Source organism: Salmo trutta, chromosome 20 (assembly GCF_901001165.1).
Source record: "Salmo trutta chromosome 20, fSalTru1.1, whole genome shotgun sequence".
Classification (NCBI taxonomy): domain Eukaryota; kingdom Metazoa; phylum Chordata; class Actinopteri; order Salmoniformes; family Salmonidae; genus Salmo; species Salmo trutta.
In genome coordinates, this window is record NC_042976.1 from 38,525,296 (window position 1) to 38,548,584 (window position 23,289).

General features: G+C 44.0%; 1 protein-coding gene across 1 annotated transcript in view; it reads right to left on the reverse strand.

Moving 5' to 3' along the window:
• Positions 1-21,079: 21,079 nt before the first annotated feature.
• Positions 21,080-23,289, reverse strand: part of gtf2e1 (general transcription factor IIE, polypeptide 1, alpha) — a 44,836-nt gene continuing 42,626 nt past the window's right edge. Inside the window, exon 5 of the mRNA XM_029703160.1 lies at positions 21,080-22,976. Coding sequence (XP_029559020.1) covers positions 22,507-22,976 — 470 coding nt within the window. The 3' untranslated portion in view covers positions 21,080-22,506. The remainder of the gene's footprint in view (positions 22,977-23,289) is intronic.

Genomic DNA, 23,289 nt, shown 5'->3' on the forward strand with positions numbered 1-23,289 from the left:
CTTTGGTGGACATTCCTGCAGTTAGTCAGCATGCCAATTGCACGCTCCCTCAAAACTTGAGACATCTGTGGCATTGTGTTGTGTGACAAAACAGCTCATTTTAGAGTGGCCTTTTATTGTCCCCAGCACAAGGTGCACCTGTGTAATGACCATGCTGTTTAATGAACTTGCTGATATGCCACCCCTGTCAGGTGGATGGATTATCTTGGCAAAGGAGAAATGCTCACTAACAGGGATGTAAACAAATGTGTGCACAAATTTCAGAGAAATAAGCTTTTTGTGCATATGGACAATTTCTGCCATCTTTTATTTCCCATGAAACGTGGGACCAACAATTTACGTTTATATTTTTGTTCAGTATAATTCCAGTCTGAATGGCCATTGATTTCCACTGTGGCAGACTCACCACACGTGAAGCAAAGTGACGGGCTTCAGTGCACTCAGAGCAGACTGGTGCTTTGTTTGTTTTGCTCAAGCTATTCACATCACATAAGAGCCAGTCGAAAGTTGAAAATAAAGTGAATGAAAAAAAAGAACACAATGTGTGACTAGTTTCAGGAAACGAGAGCCATTTGAATGTAAATTATTATTTATTTTTTTGAGGGCAGAAATGCCTTCTGAAAAATGTGAACTTTCACCTGCCTTAATAACAAACTTGCATGCCATCTGTAAATACGAATAAAATTATTAAATTACGAGCCTAGTTGGTTTAGCCACAGAAAAAGTAAGCAACCTTCCCGCTGGCCATGAATGTCTGAGATAATGAGTGGGCTGGACATGCCGAGAGATGGGTTTGGATTGGTCTGCCATGTAGCACGCTTCTCTCTATTTGAGCTAGTCAGTATGTGTAGGTAATCCTGTCTAACGTGGCTTTAAAAAATATATATATCGCGTAGTTGAACTACATAAGTGTTGCTCTCCACTTTCTGGAGGACCGAGTTTTGAAATCAGTGGAATTAGAGTCTGATAGCTAAGGAGATGGAGAAAACATCGGTCTCCGGATTACATCTTCAAACTAAGTAAAGGCAACCATTGCATCCATGACAGGGAGGAGCGACCATTCCATGTATATGGGTAAGATAGTCTAGCTAACAACATTTTCACATTTTACACATTTCTAATTTTGACAGAAAGTCATTTTCATTTCAAGTTAAAGTGTACTGTTAGCTAGCTAGCTAACGTTACGTGTATGACCTGTGTAGTAATATTATTCGTATCTCAGAGCCATTTGCTTTGCTAGTTATAGCCTAAAGTTAGTTAGCTAACATTGAACCTGGTTGGTTAGCTACCTGCAGATTCATGTAGTAATGTCATGAGTTGGAATTGTTGTTAATTGTTTACCTAGCTAACTAGCTATGTGTCTTAACAAAAGATTCCACTGCAAGAAACCATTTCAATAGAATGTCACTGTAACACTGTTGATAGACGTAGCTGGTAAATTGACGAATTTACGAACGCTCAACACCCGTTGAAAATGTCCGGTGTCAGTAAACGTTGGCAATAAAAGTGTAAATTGTTGCCAGTAGCACGGTTGCAGTCACCAACGGTAACATAAAAACAGCCTAACCAGCTCTGCTAGGGCCAGTAAAATGGTCAGACTGAGCTGTTCTCTCATTTGTGTCTGGAAGTAGCTAGCCAATGTTAGCCAGTTAACTTGGGTGCTTGACTTCTGTTGTTAGGACAGAATGCTAAAGGACAGAACGCTAAAGCTTAAGAGGGTGGAAACCATGCTGAATGGGTGTAGGTACCAAACATTCAAAAGCAGAATTACTTTCCAATTTTTCCTGTAGTGTATGATATACAATTGTCTAGCTCTGAGTCTATACTTTTATCCAATGTAAAAAAAATAAAAAAAACACTGTTTCAAATTATGCTACATAAGACCGAATCAAGCCGGTCGGTCACATATATTTGAAGTCACTTGTGATGCTTGACAGACACGTCTTATCTTTTCTGTTGGTCTCTGATTCATATCCTTTCAGGAACCTGGGGCGGCAGGTAGCCTAGAAGTTAGAGCGTTGGGCCAATAACCAAAAGGTTGCAGGATCGATTCCCCGAGCTGCTAAAGTAAAAATCTGTTGTTCTGCCCCTGAACAAGGCAGTTAACCCACTGTTCCTAGGCTGTCATTGAAAATAAGAATTTGTTCTGAACTGACTTGCCTAGTTAAAATAAAAAATCCCCATATACATTGTGTATAAAACATGACAGAATATCCAGGTGAAAGCTATGATCCCTTACTGATGTCACTTGTTCAATCAGTGTAGGAAAGAGAGGAGAGGCTAAAGAAGGATTTTTGAGACATGGATTGTGTATGTGTGCCATTCAGAAGGTGAATGGGCAAGACAAAAGATTTAAGTGCCTTTGGACGGGGTATAGTAGTAGGTGTCAAACGCACGGGTTTGAGTGTGTCAAGAACTGCAACGCCGCTGGGATTTTCACACACAACAGTTTCCCGTGTGTATCAAGAATGGTCCACCACCCAAAGGACATCCAGTCAACTTGACACAACTGTGGGAAAGCATTTGAGTCAACATGGGCCACCATTCCTGTGGAACCCTTTCAACACCTTGTAGAATCCATGCCCCGATGAATTGAGGCTGTTCTGAGGGCAAAGGGGGGGTTGTGCAACTCAATATTAGGAAGGTGTTCCTAATGTTTTGTGCACTCAGTGTATATACTGTATATTGTAGACTTGGTTCAGTAAAGACAAACATACTGAGCCCTCAGTATTTTAGTTAAACTGTCATACACCATTAGAACCCAAAATATACAATTGTTTTACTCCAGTGTTTATTAAACAATGTCATTGTAAATAAACACTACATAGTCTTCAAACATGGTTAAAACTATCATTTTGATATCACGGATGGTCAGTCCTTGCATCCATAGCGCTGTCTATGAATGAGAGTGGTTACCCACTGGGAACGTTGATCATTTCAACATTGATTCAACCAGTTTTTGTCCAGTGGGTACATTTCCAGCCCCATCCCACAGCTTTTCATCAAAACAGCGGCGGGGTCAGCTTTGTTATTGTGTGAACTGCATATAGCCCCTATAAGACCAATGTACTGTACCAGTCCCTGTTGTTGTCCTCTATATTTACATTTCGTCGTGTTTGACATAATCATCTGTCTGTATTACATCAACCCTCGTTCTTTCCTTCATGCTTTATTCACTAAAAGATGGGATACTCCCACTGCCTTTCTTTTTATCTTACTTCTGCCTAGAGGTATACTATATGTCTCATGGTATTACTGATTTTCATGGAGAAAAATATATTTAGCATTCAAAATTCATCGGTTTAACCCTTCTGGCTGAGTTACCAGCCTGGTCTCATAGACCAGATGTAACATAGTAAACTAAAATCCGGGACACTCAAATGAATATGACATGTAACGTTTGGTACATAAGACAGAAGGTTACATTAAGGCAAAAGGAGGGTGTAATGTAAACTCCTAACACCCCAAAGCTTATGTGCTCGAATCTCATCAGGGACAACTTTAGCATTTTAGAAAACATGCATCTACTTACTACATTTTAGCTACTTTGAAACTACTTAGCATGTTAGCTAACCGTTCACCTAACATTAACACTTTAAGCTAACTCCTAACCTTAACCATAACCCCTAGCCTAGCAAACATTAGCCACCTAGCTAACATTAGTGTTAGCCACCTAGCTAACGTTAACCACAACAAATTGCACATTCGTAACATAAGGATTGTAAATCGTTACATATTATACGGATTGTAATTCATAACATATCATACAAGATGGATTATCGGCATCCACAAATTAATACATACCATACCAACCATATCATCCAGGATTTAAATTGACTATGTCACATCTACTCCTGAGTCCAGGTTGGAGTTAGGGATACAGCATGGAATCACCATAGCCCACAATCACAAGCTAATATAATAAAACACACAGTATATCTTGCCAGAATAATGGAGGTTTTATGAAACTTGCTCACGTGATGAGTAGGGTTGAAAAATTCTGGTAACTTTCCCCAAATTCCCAAGTTTTCCATAAGTGCTTTGGGAAAATTACCAGAATTTTGAAACCTGGTGATGAGTAACCCTGCCTGAGAACAGAAGAATTGCATCATTTCCCTGATCTTAGACTTTAGCTCAACGGGCCAACACAGTTCTGTGGCTCTATTTGGTTTGAGGCAGTTGGTTACGTCAGTCTCTCACTGCAGTCTCTAGCGCCGATAATGTACTGTATAATTTATCAACTTCAGCAGCCTGCACACTAATGTGTCCTATTTTCAACCTGTATGGCAACATGCTATCAGCATATTTTAACCCCTGTTGTGCTCTGACTACTCACTTCCCAAGGGAAAAGAAAACACTTTACACATTTAAAGAGTCATTCATCATAATGCCATGAGCCACACATGGGACCCCACATCATTTTATGTTTGACCCCAGCAAACGATCCCCTCCCAGGCATGTAATCTGTACAGCTAACAAACTGTCCAGGTAGTATCAGCTCACCCATGACGAGTAATACCCTCTTAGCATACTTATCCAGCCATGCTTGATCACCTCTAGGGGAGAGTGGGGTATGTTGAGCCATTTGTTTTACAAATCAGCATCCCTCTGTCAAGGGAAATGTAGTATTCTTTCTAACAAAGACATCTACATATATTTCAGAATGTTGTGTTTCCCTGGAAATAATCACAATTCATCTAAACATCACAGTTTTGAAAACATAACTTTGTCTCGACACAACTTACCCCGGGTATGGGGTAAGTTGAGTAGCTTTGGGGTAAGTGGGTGCTGGTGTCCTGTGACAGTGGGTGATGGTGCTGGTAGGTCAAAGTTAAATTCATGGAACGGGGGTGTGGTTTATTGTATATCTTACATGTATGCCAACATTCACATATAGATCTCTGTTCAATATCACTTACCCTTCAACTTCATGACCAGTTGTCCGAGACAGGGATGTTGTTTCAATGTGCCAATGCATAGGCTAGTTCTCCGCATTTGAAGCTACGAAGTCCATGAGACTGGTCCGAAAGATTCTTGATATGTTTAGCGAGCTCAGACTCCATGTCATCAGATAGGACCTTGTGTGTCTCTGCTACTCCATCATAGCCTCTCTTTCTCACAGGTACAAGTTGAAGTCGGACGTTTACATACACTTAGGTTGGAGTCATTAACTCGTTTTTCAACCACTCCACAAATTTCTTGTTAACAAACTATAGTTTTGGCAAGTCTGTTAGGACATCTACTTTGTGCATGACACAAGTCCTTTTTCCAACAATTGTTTACAGACAGATTATTTCACTTATTATTCACTGTATCACAATTCCAGTGGTTCAGATGTTTACACACACTAAGTTGACTGTGCCTTTAAACAGATTGGAAAATTCCAGAAAATGTTGTCATGGATTTAGAAGCTTCTGATAAATTATGTCAATAAGCCCGAGTGAATTGGAGGTGTACCTGTGGATGTATTTCAAGGCCTACCTTCAAACTCAGTGCCTCTTTGCTTGACATCATGGGGAAATCAGCCAAGACCTCAGAAAAAAAATTGTAGACCTCCACAAGTCTGGTTCATCCGTGGGAGCAATTTCCAAACGCCTGAAGGTGCCACGTTCATCTGTACAAACAATAGTATGCAAGTGTAAACACCATGGGAGCACGTAGCCGTCATACCGCTCAGGAAGGAGACATGTTCTGTCTCCTAGAGATGAAAGTACTTTGGTGCGAAAAGTGCAAATGAATCCCAGAACAACAGCAAAGGACCTTGTGAATATGCTGGAGGAAACAGTTACACCAGCTCTGTCAGGAGGAATGAGCCAAACTTCACTCAATTTATTGTGGGAAGCTTGTGGAAGGCTACCCGAAACATTTGACACAAGATAAACAATTTAAAGGCAATGCTAACAAATACTAATCGAGTATATGTAAACTTCTGACCCACTGGGAATGTGATGAAAGAAATAAATGCTGAAATAAACCATTCTCTCTACTATTATTCTGACATTTCACATTCTTAAAATAAAGTGGTGATCCTAACTGACCTAAGACAGGGAATTTTTACTAGGATTAAATGTCAGGAATTGTGAAAAACTGAGTCATTCAAACTCTTCAGTGTCATTCAGTACATTTTTTCATCCCTTCTCTCACTTCCTTGGCTGCTCTCTCAAGAATTTCAAGGGGGGCTCCGTTTGTATACACGGGGCATGATGATGTCTGGAGTTCATATGCATGGCACATTGCAAAAATACTGTGCATAAAACAGACACAATTGCATCATCATTTGTATGGGGTAAGTTGACATTTTGACTATATTAGCCCAAACAGCTACAAGGATGCAATTTCATGCCAAGTTTAGGACCTCATAGTGGAGCTTATAGAAACCCCAACTGACTTATAAAACAATCTTAACACTATTTACTTTGGTCTAGAGACAATCGTCATAAAACCTAGAACGCAATAAATGAATTTGACTTGCTTACCACTTTTTTCCATGTGGTATCTTCCTTCACAGACCTCTTTCTAAATATTTGGTCACATGATTCATTTTGTGTATTGTGTCCTAGAAATAAGGGGTGTCTCAGCTAACCTTTTGGCTCAATTTACCAAACTCTGTCCTACTGGTCCTGTGTGGCTCAGTCTGTAGCACATGGCACTTGCAATACCAAATGTTGTGGGTTTAATTCCTGCTGGGGCAACCCATATGTAAAAATAATGACTAAATTGCTTTTCAATAAACATGCCTGCAAAATGGCATATTATACAGTATATTATAACACCTACCACTATTAACAGGAGTCAACGTTCAACTTCCTTGTCCTCTATGAGCTAACCAAGTATCCACATCATAATGATATCTGAGTGGGATGAAAGCACTACCCTCATCCTGCACGTGACCACAACATGGGCTGTCCTTTCCTCATGTCAACTTGAGGTTAGTGAAAATGGCAATATCCTGCCGTGACCGTTCAGCCATCAGGATCGCTGGCAAAACGCTGGATTGTACTTACATTTACATTTTAGTCATTTAGCAGACGCTCTTATCCAGAGCGACTTACAGTAGTTGGCTCAGATGAATCATGAGTGTCGCCATACACCCATGTCATAAATCAGGATACAGTCTATCCTCAGCGCGCACGCCAACATGCACATACGTTTCATAAATCTGATGTAACGTGATACACACGCATGTGATGGAGGTGATCAATAACGACGGGTAGAGAAAGACCCTGACTTGTCCATTTGACACCTGTATTGCCTGTCCCGTCTGTTCTGGACTGACATAATTTAACTACGGTTAACTACGGTTTAACCTCTCAACTTTCAACCTCACTCTTAATCAACGTCTGCTTACCACTGGATCCAACTAAATCAAATCAAATTTATTTATATAGCCCTTCGTACATCAGCTGAAATCTCAAAGTGCTGTACAGAAACCCAGCCTAAAACCCCAAACAGCAAGCAATGCATGTGAAAGAAGCACGGTGGCTAGGAAAAACTCCCTAGAAAGGCCAAAAACCTAGGAAGAAACCTAGAGAGGAACCAGGCTATGAGGGGTGGCCAGTCCTCTTCTGGCTGTGCCGGGTGGATATTATAACAGAACATGGTCAAGATGTTAAAATGTTCGTAAATGACCAGCATGGTCAAATAATAATAATCATAGTAGTTGTCGAGGGTGCAATAAGCACGTCCGGTGAACAGGTCAGGGTTCCGTAGCCGCAGGCAGAACAGTTGAAACTGGAGCAGCAGCATGGCCAGGTGGACTGGGGACAGCAAGGAGTCATCATGCCAGGTAGTCCTGAGGCATGGTCCTAGGGCTCAGGTCCTCCGAGAGAAAGAAAGAGAGAAAGAGAGAATTAGAGAGAGCATATTTACATTCACACAGGACACCGGATAAGACAAGAGAATACTCCAGATGTAACAGACTGACCCTAGCCCCCCGACACAAACTACTGCAGCATAAATACTGGAGGCTGAGACAGGAGGGATCAGAAGACACTGTGGCCCCATCCGATGATACCCCCGGACAGGGCCAAACAGGCAGGATATAACCCCACCCACTTTGCCAAAGCACAGCCCCCACACCACTAGAGGGATGTCTACAACCACCAACTTACCGTCCGAAGACAAGGCCGAGTATAGCCCACAAAGATCTCCGCCACGGCACAACCCAAGGGGGGGGGCAGTCCCTTCAGGTTAGAATGGTGTGATAAAGGACCTCCCGACTGGCGCAGTGGTCTAAGGCAGTGCTAGCTGTGCCACTAGAGATTCTGGGTTCGAGTCCAGGCTCTGTCGCAGCTGGCTGTGACCGGGAGACCCATTGGGCGGCGCCCAGCGTCGTCCGGGTTAGGGGAACGTTTGGCCGGCAGGAATGTACTTGCGCATTAACGTCTACTGTGGTGGGCCGGGCGCAGTGCATGCTGACACGGTCGCCAGGTGTACGGTGTTTCCTCTGACACATTGGTGCGTCTAGGTTGTGGCCATTGTGTCAAGAAGCAGTGCGGCTTGGTTGGGTTGTGTTTCGGAGGACGTACGCCTCTCCAGAGTCCGTACGGGAGTTGAGACAAGACTGTAACTATGAGACAAGACTGTAACTACCAATTGGATACCACGAAAAAGTGAGTTAAGATCTGCTACAGTTGAATGTCTATTGTTTCTCAAACACACACACAGTTACTTCATAGTAGGAGGACATTATTTATCTTGATACAGGGTCTTGATTCATTGATCTGATCATTGATCGTTCTGGATGGGCAGCTGGTGGGTTAATTAATTGATTGATTACATACGACACCTGTCCAATCAAATCCAATACTCCTAATTTCCACATCTAATTCATAGTAACCTTATTTAGCTACTCAGACCTCAATCACTCACATTGTATATCGAATCAAAAATTAAAATAATTTATGATTTCTTTTAATGTGCTAGTTAGCGTTGAAACTGCTTTTTAACAAAGTGTTTCGTTTTTTTTCCGCCTCAGTTTTACGTACTGAACCTGACTCTACATTACTAGTCCTGGCAATGATGATGAGATCTGCTAATAGCCATGTCTGCCTTTGTAGTGGGCGGATGGTGGTGTTCCTGCCAGCAGTATTCTGTCCCTGGGGTCCCAGGGAGCAGCCATGTGGCAGAGCCGCTGGGAAGGGTTTGTCTCCAGCCTGTCTCTTGTCATTTCCCACCAGTCTGACTTTGGCTCTAGTCATCCACAGATAAGCAGGGAGGAGCGGCCCAGCCCTCGCCCAGAGGAGGGGACCTGTAGAGGTTGATAGGAGAAGGGAGAAGCATGGTATGGGTGAATGTGTTTCTGTGAATGTCACCCGCAACTGTGTATGGATTCATGTGAGGTATTGCTATAAAGATAACGGTGTGCAGTTCAAATAAAATGAAAAAAAAAAATATATGTCACATGCGTCAAATACAACAGGTGTAAACCTTAACGTGAAATGCTTACTTACAACCCCTTAACCAACAATGCAGTTTTAAGAAAAACAAGTGTTAAGAAAATATTTACTAAATAAACTAAAGTAAAAAGAAAGTTCCAGAATAAAATAACGAGGCTATATACAGGGGGTACCGGTACAGAGTCAATGTGCGGGGTTACAGGTTAGCGAGTAGCAGCAGTGTAAAAAAAATAAAAACAGGAGAGGGGGGGTCAATGCAAATAGTCCGGGTGGCCATTTGATTAACTGTTCAGCAATCTTATGGCTTGGGGGTAGAAGCTGTTCAGGAGCCTTTTGGACCTAGACTCCAGTGCAACGTAAGCTACAAGACTTCATGTTAGAAGTAGCTGTGGTAGTTGTTTGGATGCATGGTGCATCATAAAGTATACAGGAACTTGTAGAGACTGAGATTTAGTCAAACTTTAAAACTAATTACGTGCTACTTTTTTCTAGCCACAAACCCCTAATTGACATCAACAGGACATCGATTTAGCTTAATGAGGTAGGAATGATAAAAGCTCACACCTTCAAAACAAGACTTCATCAGAAAGGACCATGCCGAGAACATGCTCAAACACTAACCTCTTATATTGTTTAGGCTGCGAAGATGAAACTGTGTTTTCACAGCACAATCATACAACGATTGGTCTTTGACTATAACCAGCCAAAAACAAAATACCCTGTGGCTAATGCAACAAAGCTATATGGATGCGTTCACACAATTCTGATATTTTTACACTAATTGGTCTATTGACCAATCACATCAGATCTTTTCACATCAGCTCTTTTTCAGACCTGATCTGATTGGTCAAAAGACCAATTAGGGGGGAAAAAATAACAGAGTTGGGCTGCCTGTGTAAATGCAGCCATCGAGATATCTGCTATCTTAATGAGAAACACTCGGAGAATGACTGAGTCAGACACAAATTAATTGTTAGTTTTCTGATGAGGCCCTGTGCTCATTTGGCCAGGAGACAGTGGCAGGCAGGCTCCACGTTGCGTGTCTGGCAAGGTACAAACAAACAAGACCCTACGTCAACCACACAGACTCATGGGAAATTTCCCAGCAGGCCAGAAGAGGTGGAGGAGGAAGAGGTGTGAACCAAGAGCAGCCAAAGACGTAATGAAGAAAAGAAACAGTACAAAGAATCATTTTTCAAGATAAGCTGTCCAAAAGTATTTTTGTTAGTGGAAGAAGTTTAAATTGTTAAGCCCAGTACAGAGAAAACAACAAACATTACACAGATAGAGGCTTGTAGATTATTACACCTTGGCAACAATGGTGGTCGGTGCCGTTTAAAAAAAACGTTCTCCCTAATTTATGAGCTTGGTCTTATTTCTATTATAGCATATTGGATGACTGTCACTCATATTTCAGTCACCCAGCGCAATGTAACATCGATATTTTCCCTATACCCATCATGAGGTTGCTACAACCTAGCCTATGAATGTAAATGTACAAAGTAGCTGCACAGGTAGAGAGAATTTTGAGTAATCAAGGTGACAGACAGTGACACATTCAATACCGCCTTGCACACTCTTGCCTGCATCTAGCTGATCTAGGGTGTAATCATTAGTCCAACACATTTTGGGCTAGCCAGCTGGAGCTTATGCTTGCAGTACTAGATTCATTCTCTGATCCTTTGATTGGTGGGACAACATGTCAGTTCATGCTGCAAGAGCTCTGATAACTTCTGGAGGACGTCCTCCAACCTGTCATAATTACTGTGTAAGTCTATGGAAGGGGCTGAGAACCACAAGCCTCCTAGCTTTTATATTGACGTCAATGTGCCCAGAAGAAGACAACTACACCATGGTTCTACCCTACAGAGTGCTGTTGAGGCTACTGTTAGACCTTCATTGCAAAACAGTGTGTTTTAATCAATTATTTGGTGACGTGAATATAATATATTTAGTAGTTTTGTCTAAAAAGGATAACTTTTTAAAACGTTTCACTATTTTTATTTGTCTGAAATTTACTGAGGTGGATGGTCCTCCCCCGAGGAGCCTCCACTGCTTGGCAATACCATCTCTCTCCTCCATCATTACCTATCTATCCATCCATCATCTTCCTCTTATCCTGGAATGCATGGCTCTCTTTTCTCCCCTATACTTTTGTTCTTTTTTTCGTCTGAGAGTTGAATTCGCCCTGCCTTGTAACATATCAAGGCAGGCTGTCAAAGAAGAACTCGACTGTGAGCTAAATATAGCTTCTGTCTCTGTCAGGGTTCAAGGCAGGCAGAGGGCCTGAGACAAGTTCAGACAGACAGACACGGGGAGGGTTAGAGATCCTAGCTTCAGTTTCATTAACAGGTGTAGACAAGTCTGTCTGGTGATTCATGATCCCTGGACATAGACAGTCTAGATTTATTTCAGTCTTTCATTAGTATAGGCTTTTTAATGATGGCATTTTACATTTGTTTCATGATGAAATGAGAAAGGGCTAAGCTTGACCTGATTTGAACACTTTGTTGCATACCTTCTTGTGATATGGAGAGTTAATTAACAAAGCATTTCCTGTCCTTGCTCTCTGATCCAACGGGGGTCACTTTGAGGATGGCGTGACCTTCTGAACGTTGCAGATAAAACTGGTCTTGTATAGAGCTGACCATAGACTTGACCTGATTGTATCCCTCCGATAAAACGTGACCCGGAAATCCAACGCGTGGAAGAGTGCCACTTGGCAGCTCATCTGTCATGTCGGAAATCTACCGACACCCCAATTCCTAGCGGGATAAGATGGATACAGGTATCATCAAAGGTTAACCCTCTACGAGGGCGAGTGTTGGGCCAGTAACTGAAAGATCACTGGTTTGAATCCTCGATCTGACTAGGTGAAATCTGTCAATGTGCCCTTGAGCAAGGCACTAAACCCTAGTTGCTCTGGATAAGAGAGTCTGCTAAATGACTAAATGTAAAACTGTAGGTCACCTCTAGTCTACAGCCTTCATGTCAATACCTCTCTCCCCCGTGTTTCCACTTGAGGGACAGCAGCTGTGAGTGACTCCAAGTCAAGTAACATATGAAGGACTGGTGAAAAAGTACAAATAAGACATTAATTCAAGAGACACATTTGAGTCACCATGGAATTCTGAAAGAATGTCAGCCAAAATACTACTCTTCGCTCAACTTTTTCAAAACGTTTTCAAAAATCCTGCAATACTTCCCTAGTAGGAGAATACTAACTTATCCTTGGTAGGCTGATGAAAAAGAAAACAGAAAGGGGAAAGCAAGAACATTTACAAATGCATGTAGATGCCAGGTTTCTTCCTAGGGTCCTGCTTTATAAGGAGTTTTGCCTAGCCACTGTGCTTCTGCCTCGGCATTGCTTGCTCTTTGGGGTTTCAGGATGGGTATCTGTAAAGCACTTGGTGACAACTTCTGGTGTAAAAAGGGATTTATAAAATTCATTTTATTGATTGATTGATTGAATGCTTTAGCCATTCACTTCTGTACAGCAATTATCAGTCAACACATCCGTCTTGTATCAGTTCGAGACTGGATCTTACTCTAAAGACCGTAAGCATTCACCCTGGTGTCCATCCCAGTGACAAACTCATCTGCTGGGGGTGTGGGTACTTCTGGATTCATCATGCATCCTAATCCTCCTTCCACAGGACAGGAGGGTATGGTAGGGAGGGCAGGGGGGTATGGTAGGGAGGGTATGGTAGGGAGGGCAGGAGGGTATGGTAGGGGGGACAGGAGGGTATGGTAGGGGGGACAGGAGGGCATGGTATGGAGGACAGGAGGGTATGGTAGGGGGGACAGGAGGGTATGGTAGGGAGGGCAGGAGGGTATGGTAGGGGGGACAGGAGGGTATGGTAGGGAGGGCAGGAGGGTATGGTAGGGAGGACAGGAGGGTATGGTAGGGAGGGCAGGAGGGTATGGTAGGGAGGACAGGAGGGTATGGTAGGGGGGACAGGAGGGTATGGTAGGGGGGACAGGAGGGTATGGTAGGGAGGGCAGGAGGGTATGGTAGGGAGGGCAGGAGGGTATGGTAGGGAGGGCAGGAGGGTATGGTAGGGAGGCCAGGAGGGTATGGTAGGGAGGCCAGGAGGGTATGGTAGGGAGGACAGGAGGGTATGGTAGGGAGGACAGGAGGGTATGGTAGGGAGGGCAGGAGGCTATAGGCCGGTGGTCAGGTAGCCATGACATCCAGGTACCCTACTAGAGGTGAGATGAGGTAGTAGAGTGGTTCTTCAAAACCACTAACCCCCACTGGCATATCTATGGAAGACATTTAAATGATAGACACATTGTGTATGAACCTGTGGCTAATATCACACATCTGCACAGTGGGTCTACTGGACTTTGTATCCTTAGGTTAAGGCTGAGGTAACTTGCTCCCTGGACTAAAGGATCACCAGTCAATCATATAAGGATGTCTGTAGCGTTGTGACGCACGCTAATCAGACAGCCTCCTCGCCATGTGAGTCAGTCCGCTGCCGTAACAGGCAGAGAGCCCATGATTCACCATCAGTGTACTTCAGACAGCCAGGCAGTAACATGGAGCTGCAGAGAAAGGAGGGGGAGATGAGGGGGAGCGGAAAGGAGGGGACAAGACGCTGCCACCGTGTCACTGTGACCACCACAGGAGATCCAGGCTAGACACGTAGACATGTGTAACACAACATACACACAGTTTACACCCTCGAAAGTACACATACACACTGATACATACACTTATTTAAAAGACTCACACAATCTATCAACTTGTACTATACACTATAAGAGGTGTGTAACAGTGCTTCTGTGGTTAGATAGAGATAAATAACACACACACACACACACACACACACACACACACACACACAAACTGGGATCACACACACGTAAGCACACACCAACATGCACAAACACACACTTGTACATCAAACGCTTGAAAGTGAGCTCCCGCTCAGAGCAGCTACGCAAGGCAGGGGAATCAACGGGATCCATCTGAATAGTAATTAGGCGCTATCGATACCAGTGAAAGAGTTAAGGAAGGCAGCGCTGTTATTTCCACTGGAGCTCCCTTCATTTCAGCAGCTGCTGCATCCATCTCTCCTTCAAAAAAAAGTGAGGCAGGAGATACCACAGATTGTGTGTGTGTGTGTATTTTCAAGTACACTGAACAGAAATATAAATGCAACATGTAAAGTGTCGGTCCTATGTTTCATGAGCTGAAATCAAAGATCCCAGAAAATGTGCAGAAATGTGTTTATATCCCTGATAGTGAACATGTATCCTTTGCCAAGATAACCCATCCACCTGACAGGTGTGGCATATCAAGAAGCTGATTAAACAGCATGGTCATTACACAGGTGAACCTTGTGCTGGGGACAATAAAAGGCTACTCTAAAATGTGCAGTTTTGTCACACAACACAATGCCACAGATGTCTCAAGTTGAGGGAGCGTGCAATTGGCATGCTGACTGCAGGAATCACCACCAGAGCTGTTGCCAGAGAATGTAATGTTCCTTTCTCTACCATAAGCCTCCTCCAACGTTGTTTAAGATAATTTGGCAGTACGTCCAAACAACAGCAGACCACGTGTAACCACTCCAGCCCAGGACCTCCACATCCGGCTTCTTCACCTGAGGGAAAACGTCTCAGGTAAGCTCATCTGCATGCTCGTCGTCCACACCAGGGTCTTGACCGGACTGCAGTTCAGCGTTATAACCGGCTTCAGTGGGCAAATGCTCACTTTCAATGGCCACTGGCAAGCTGGAGAAGTGTGCTCATCACGGACAAATCCCGGTTTCAACTGTATCGGGCAGATGGGCATGGTGTTGTGTGGGCTAGCGGTTTGCTAATGTCAATGTTGTGAACAGAGTGCCCCATGGTGGCGTTGGGGTTATGGTATGGTCAGGCATAAGCTACGGACAACGAACACAATTGCATTTTATCGATGGCAATTTGAATTCACAAAGATAACGTGACGAGATTCTGAGGCCCATTGTCGTTCCATTCATCTGCTGCCATCACCTCATGTTTCATTATGATAACGCAAGGCCCGATGTCGCAAGGATCTGTACTCAATTCCAGGAAGCTGAAAATGTCTCAGTTCTTCCATAGCCTGCATACTCACCAGACATGTCACCCATTGAGCATGTTTGGGATGCTTTGGATCGACGTGTTCCAATGGCCACCAATATCCAGCAACTTCGCACAGCCATTGAAGAGGAGTGGGACAACATTCCACAGGCCATAACCAACAGCCTGATCAATTATATGCAAAGGAGATGTGTTGCGCTGCATTAGGGAAATGGTGGTCACTACAGATACTGACTGGTTTTCTGATCCAGCCCTACTTTTTTTTTTAAAGAAATCAGTTACCAACAGATGCATATCTGTATCCCCAGTCATGTGATATTAACAGATTAGGGCCTGATTAATTGATTTAAATTGACTGATTTCCTGATATGTACTGCACCTCAATAAAATCTTGGACATTTTTGCACGTTGCATTTATATTTTTGTTCAGTGCAATTAAATTTGCAATTTGCAGGTAATAAAAGTAACACTTCTTTGTCAGAGCTCTCTCACATGTAGGAAAGTGAGAAAAAAAATCATCAAAACAACAGAAATTAAAAGGTGTTAAGTGGTAAGATCATAAAAAGAAAAAAACAGTTCAGTCATGTCTTAAAAGTATGCCGAAAACAGCTCAGGTTGCTTAGTATGAAAGGCAGACTGCACTGGGATGGAAGCGAGTGCGTCCGTGTGAATTGGAGGTGAAAGGCTGTGCAAACATACGGAATCAAGGGTGACCTTTGATGTTGTCTCGCCAAGGAGCAGCAGCAGTCTTCACAATTGCCTTTTACAGAAAATGATCCCTGGGAGGGACAAAGTGCCTTTGTTACCCCTGAGTTAAGGAGATCCATCTCTAACCTTTATCCACGTCAACCAAAATAGAGATCAATCTCCTCAGCAGTGTGTGCGTGCGTGCGTGTCCACGGGTCTACACCCTGAGAAGGTTAATGGTTTTGAAATGAGGACAGATGTTATGTGTGGAACGTCTTGATTGGAGATAGCTAGCGTGTGTTTGTTGGGACAGGTATAGACCACATCATTGCTTCTGGTACAAAAACAAATATGGGAGGGTCACAATTGATATTGAGCGCCCCCGTCTTCGTAGCAGGTTCTCCTCTCTCTCTGTACTCGTTTTCCCAAACAGTCTCTCTCTCTGCTGAGAGGTCTTGAGGAATCGATGGGCACAATGGCATGCTGGGGGCGGGGGAGGGGCTATGAAGGTCAAACGTTGAAATCTGACATTTGATTGGCAGTCAGGGATCGTGCCCCGTGGGAAAGTTGAGCTCTGCCGTGAAAGAGAGGAGGAGAAAAGAGAGAGACGCTGGCACTGAAAGTAGAAAGATGCGCGCTGACACTTGATAGAGGGAGGTAGAAAAAGTGAAGGCATACGAAAGAGAGGGAAAGAGTGACATGAAGAGAGGAAGACAGGATAATGGGAGGCAATGATGAAGGGACAAACAAGCAAACAGTATTATTTATAAAAAAGGTAAACGAATGAGGGATCAGGGGAAAAAGGAAATGGGTGATCCACATCCGTGTTGCTCTCTTCTCCCATTACCTGTGCCTAAGTGAGAGAGGCCCGCTGCATCTGCTGCTAGTTTGGATGGAGATCTGAGAGGAGAAAACGATCTCATTCACACAGCCCCGTTCTCATTATGACCAACATCTGCCATGAGATAGATGAGCTCTCAGAGAAGGAGAGAAGGAGATGAGAAATGAGTGGGGAGAAGAGTGGATAGAGGAGTGCAGCTGCTCTCGCTCAACCCTCCCTCCAACCTCCATCTGCTTTCTCTCACCGCAAATCCTGTCAATCAGAGAAAAGGAAGAGAGAGGGAGGGAGGAAGAGGACGATAGATTGAGAAGGCAACAGGAGACGAGTGGAAAGGTAGCAGGAGATCGGAATGGAAAATATACACAGAAGTCAATTTAAGATTAAAACACGGTGATCTGATTTCAGAAATTGAATTGCTATACAGCCTGTACTCATTTCAAAATGTCAGTGCTTTGCATTTCAAATACTCAATGTATTTAGTCACTGTCGAATGAGCTCGCATCTGACTGAATGTCAGACTAGATTCAGTAAAGAAACGCTAAGGTTCATTCACTCGCCTCAATAAACGCGGTACGCTACCTGCTATGCTTCCCTGCACTGTCACACAATGCATCAAAGCCAACAATAAAACTTCCTCAGAACATTCAGAGAACTTCATCATTGACTATTTCAATATGTATTGCGAGACTTCTGTTGCCATATAGCCTAACATGCATAAGCATGTCATAACGTATGAACTTTGGCTGTTTCGTGACAGTGCAACGCACACAAACTAACCGCTATTGCATCTTGGCTCAGTACTTCAGAATTGATTAATTCACTGTCCACTAATTGACTGGAAAGCCGATCTACGGTGCAACCAATCTCCAGTGTCCCATGGGGTTGAGACACTGCTAGGTTTTACCAGACTACAGTACTTACCAGGCTGACGAGACATAAGATGGAGGGCAAGGAGGCAGACAGACAGGCACAGACAGGGTTGAACATTAATCTTCTTCTAGACCAGATTATTAGATGAAAGGATGACAGAACCTTCAATCAATCACTATGTAATCTGCAGGTTAGCATTATTCGTCATGAATCTTGTTCTGGAGGCAGCTCTACAGAGAGGTCACTCGCTGGCACAGCCACAAATTCAGAAAACGTTAAACCTAACCACACTGCTAACCCTAACGCCTAACCCTAACCTTAAATCAAGGCCAAAAAGCTATTTTATTTTTACAATATAGCCCTAAAGGGAAATCATTCAGCTCTGCCTCCAGGACAAGACTCACGACTATAAACGTCAACCTGCATGTAATCTCCCCCGGCATCCATCCTGAGCATCAATCATTACGAACTACACCAGAGACACTCTACACCCCCACCATAACCCCATGAGCTTCCTCCCCAGTCAGCCAGGGGTGCCAACCTTAATCCCTTACCTGTTCAATAATTCCCTCTCTACTGCACCAACAGGGACCCCCAGCTCCAGACCCAGCCCCCACAATACACTGGGATGTGGCAGATCTGAGAAGAGACCCTGTAAAGGGGCTGGTTTGCCCCTCACCCCACCCCTCTCCACGGCAGCCACTCTCCACCCCACCCCCCTCCATGACAGATCAATGGTCTGTGTGTGGCTATGCCGTTGGTTTTAATTGAGACTTCCAAAGGGCTGCATGGAGGCCAGGTGAGTTTAATGAGCTAGGGGTCGTGTTTCATCCTGACCTTTGAGGCGGTGCTTTGCAGGTGGCCATCCTCTCATCTCCCTCTTTACCCAGAGGCCTCTACTGTAGGTTTATGTAAAAAGTCAACAGTGTGGTATGGCACGGATGCGCAAAAATACATTCATCCTTACTCTGCTCTTCTGAAGGTCCGAGAAGGTTGGATACATACATTCCTGTAGGTAAGGTTGGATACATACATTCCGGTAGGTAAGGTTGGATACATACATTCCTGTAGGTAAGGTTGGATACATACATTCCTGTAGGTAAGGTTGGATACATACATTCCTGTAGGTAAGGTTGGATACATACATTCCTGTAGGTAAGGTTGGATACATACATTCCTGTAGGTAAGGTTGGATACATACATTCCTGTAGGTAAGGTTGGATACATACATTCCTGTAGGTAAGGTTGGATACATACATTCCGGTAGGTAAGGTTGGATACATACATTCCGGTAGGTAAGGTTGGATACATACATTCCGGTAGGTAAGGTTGGATACATACATTCCTGTAGGTAAGGTTGGATACCTACATTCCTGTAGGTAAGGTTGGATACCTACATTCCTGTAGGTAAGGTTGGATACATACATTCCTGTAGGTAAGGTTGGATACATACATTCCTGTAGGTAAGGTTGGATACATACATTCCTGTAGGTAAGGTTGGATACATACATTCCGGCAGGTAAGGTTGGATACATACATTCCGGTAGGTAAGGTTGGATACATACATTCCTGTAGGTAAGGTTGGATACATACATTCCTGTAGGTAAGGTTGGATACATACATTCCGGTAGGTAAGGTTGGATACATACATTCCGGCAGGTAAGGTTGGATACATACATTCCTGTAGGTAAGGTTGGATACATACATTCCTGTAGGTAAGGTTGGATACATACATTCCTGTAGGTAAGGTTGGATACATACATTCCTGTAGGTAAGGTTGGATACATACATTCCTGTAGGTAAGGTTGGATACATACATTCCTGTAGGTAAGGTTGGATACATACATTCCTGTAGGTAAGGTTGGATACATACATTCCGGTAGGTAAGGTTGGATACATACATTCCTGTAGGTAAGGTTGGATACATACATTCCGGCAGGTAAGGTTGGATACATACATTCCGGCAGGTAAGGTTGGATACATACATTCCGGTAGGTAAGGTTGGATACATACATTCCTGTAGGTAAGGTTGGATACATACATTCCTGTAGGTAAGGTTGGATACATACATTCCTGTAGGTAAGGTTGGATACATACATTCCTGTAGGTAAGGTTGGATACATACATTCCGGTAGGTAAGGTTGGATACATACATTCCTGTAGGTAAGGTTGATCTTAAAGAGTTCCAAGGAGAAATAGATGAACAGGTTGTTGTTTCTAGTTGTCACTAGTTTGAGTTGCCTTATGTAAGGAAGCATGTTGTTTTACCAAACACACACACACACACACACACACACACACACACACACACACACACACGCTGGTTATTTTCTGTTGTATTTGTGCTGTTGCCAGTGTCTTCGGTCTGTGTTGTCCGTTTTGTCTTACATTGGTTGGTTTATTTGTTTTTATCCCTGCCCCTGTCCCCACAGGCATTTTAAGAATTAGTTGTTAACTGACTAGCCTGGTTAAATAAAGGCTAAATAAATACATATTTTGTGGCTGAGTGGAACATCTTGTTTGTGGTGTCAGACAGAGTTGCTTAGACTTGCTGGAGTGTTTATCTAGGATTAGGTTCCCCCCCTCTTCGTCATTATGACCTACAATCACAACTGATCCTAGATCAGCGCTCCTACTCTTGATGAATACAGGCCCAGAGCTAGTGGGTACAGTTTATCCAGATGAGACATATTTCTCTAAAGCATTTCAGGAGTTAGCATGAGCAATTAGCAGCGTGACGAAGAGAATCTTTTAAATAGCTTCCTCTCCTGGCCGGCTTCAGGACCACAGATCTGACAGGACAGGTTAAAACTGCTATACGATGGAAGCCCCTGAGAAGCTCCGCTTGTTTTTCGACTCATTTAATTGGCCTGAAGATGCAAGGGAAGTGTGTGTGTGTGTGTGTGTGTGTGTGTGTGTGTGTGTGCACGTCCGTCTCTTCGCTAGTCCTCGGGGATAGCACTTCACCTTGTCTAAACTCCACTGTCGACATTTGAACTAATGTGAACTGGCAGCTTCTCCCTAAGCCATTTGGCCAGGTTCGACAGCCCCATAAGCAAGCTCACTTTTTAAAACTGAAGAGAAACTACTCTCTGTTGAGGTATCAGCAATGTCTCTACGAGGAGAAATAAGAAGACAACCAAACCTGTAATGGAATGTATCCAAGCAAGATCAAAAATGGACCAATAATGACAAAGAAATACTTAACTGAAATCCTCAAAAGTATGATCTCCTTTAATGCTGTACCTTTACAAATCAATGAACTTAAAACGTTAGGCAAGTGGCTCTTCATTGACAGGCTCAACTAAAGATGTGGCGGAGCCTAGTGGTGGGGAGGTGGTACAACTCAAAAGGGCAAAGGTCAAAACCATAGTAGAGAAAAGCAATGAGAAATTTAACATAGTAAACAGTCCATGTTCATGTTTAGCCAAAAAAGGAAAATTAGACACTCTTGGCCCCTTTGCCAGTATACAATTCAATAAGGATACCCTCTCTCTTAAAAAAAACATATTGAATTACCATTATTTTCTTCTCAATCTCTACACAGTATATGGTAGTTCTTCCCTAACAGGTAAATACTGCTCTGTAAAAAAAAAAAAAAAAGACAGTGAAAAATTCATCAGAAGCAGAGAGTTGAAGGTTGGAGTGGTACTGTGTCTCACACAGCGACAGAGACACCGTCATATACGGTCACATTTCGGAGGGAAAAAGCCACATGCTCTGCAAATGTCATCCCCACGCCACCGCTAAAGGCCTCGCTATGGGGGGTGCCTCCGCGTTTGAGCAGGTCACCCCATCCCGGGGGTTACCGCGGTAACATCAAAGCCAGTATTATTCGCTCCAGAGTTGTCTCTTTCCCTGTGGAGGGAGCCCCCCCCCGCAAAAAAGCCTCTCAATCAGATGAAAAAAAAGAGAGGGAGCTTGTGTGTGTGTGTGTGTGTGTGTGTGTGTGTGTGTGTGTGTGTGTGTGTGTGTGTGTGTGTGTGTGTGTGTGTGTAGACGGAAAACAAGAGAGGGGCGAGGAGAGGAGAAATGAATAATAAACAGCTCACCCTGAGAACAGTAAAGAATTCAGAGTGTGGAGACAGAGAGCCATAAGGTTGGAGCACTGGGAGAGAAAAGGAGCGGCGTGGTCGACTGTGGTCTAACGAACTGGTTGGCAACTGTGTGTGCGTGAGTGCGTGTGACTTGTTTTTCTGGACAGGTTCCCAGATCTACAACTTCTGTTCCTGTTTAGTAATGGGTACAGGAGGTAGAGACAGGATGAGAGGGGAGGCAGTGTGTGTGTGTCTTCACTAGGCATCATGCTGTGGTTACAGAGCAACACTAGAGTAGTGTGCTGTAACATTCAGCTACTGTAATACTGAGGAAACACTGACTGGTGGAGCTGAGTCTGAGTGACTTGCCAGACTAACACACCGCTAATACACCTGTCATGGCAATAGTCTGGTCTCTAGAACAGAATTGGAACGAGAGTGACATCTTGTTTTCCCCTCTTCGCGGGGAGAAGATGAGAGGGTGAAGGAGACACGAAAGAGAGAGAGAAAGAGAGCGAGAGAGAAAGAGAGAGAGAGAGAAAGAGAAAGAGAGCGAGAGAGAGAGAGGCTGTGTACGTGAGTGTCTGTGTGTTTTCAGTCAGAAGTACATCTCCTGGAAGATGTTCTGTCCCATCTCGATGTAGGCCTCTTTCTCCTGAGAGCTCATCTTCTCCACTAGCTCTGGCCTCTGGCTCACCTCCCGATAGGAGAACGACCGCCCCCCCACCATCACCATGGACTCATCGTCCCCCACCTCCTCAAACTCGTCATCCTCCTCCTCCTCCTCCATCTCCATGCCCGTCGGCCGCCGCTGGGCCGCAGCCACAGGCGGCGGAGCCGTGGGAGAGTCCTCGTCTGATTCGCTGGTGTCGCTCTCCGAGTCGCTGCCCCTGGCTGCTGATGAGGAGGTGAGTGCCCTGGCTGCCGCTACGGCTCCGCCTCCTGCCGGCCCGGCCCCGCTCCTCTTCTCGTGGATGAGCAGGGCGCGCATCACTTCCTCGTTCTCGTCCGATTGGCCACCTCCGAGCCCGGTCACGCCCACCTGGGCTCCTCCCGCGTCGTCTCCGGCTGCAGAGAGAACATCACAAGCCAATCAGAAACAGCTAATAATAAATCATTAGGAAAAACAACAGTACATACGGCTATGCAAATACAAGTAAACTAAAAGACTAGATGTGCAAATTCATCACAGAGATGAAATGTCTTCTTTTAAAGTCCCATGGTCTCTGAGGTCATTACAAAAGACAAACACCTCCAATAAAGGACTGAAAGGTCATGAATCAGACAGGGTTTTATTAAAGGGATAAGTGCAAGACTTTATCTGTCTACTTCCCCAGAGTCAGATGAACTCATTAATACCATTTGAATGTCTCTGCATCCA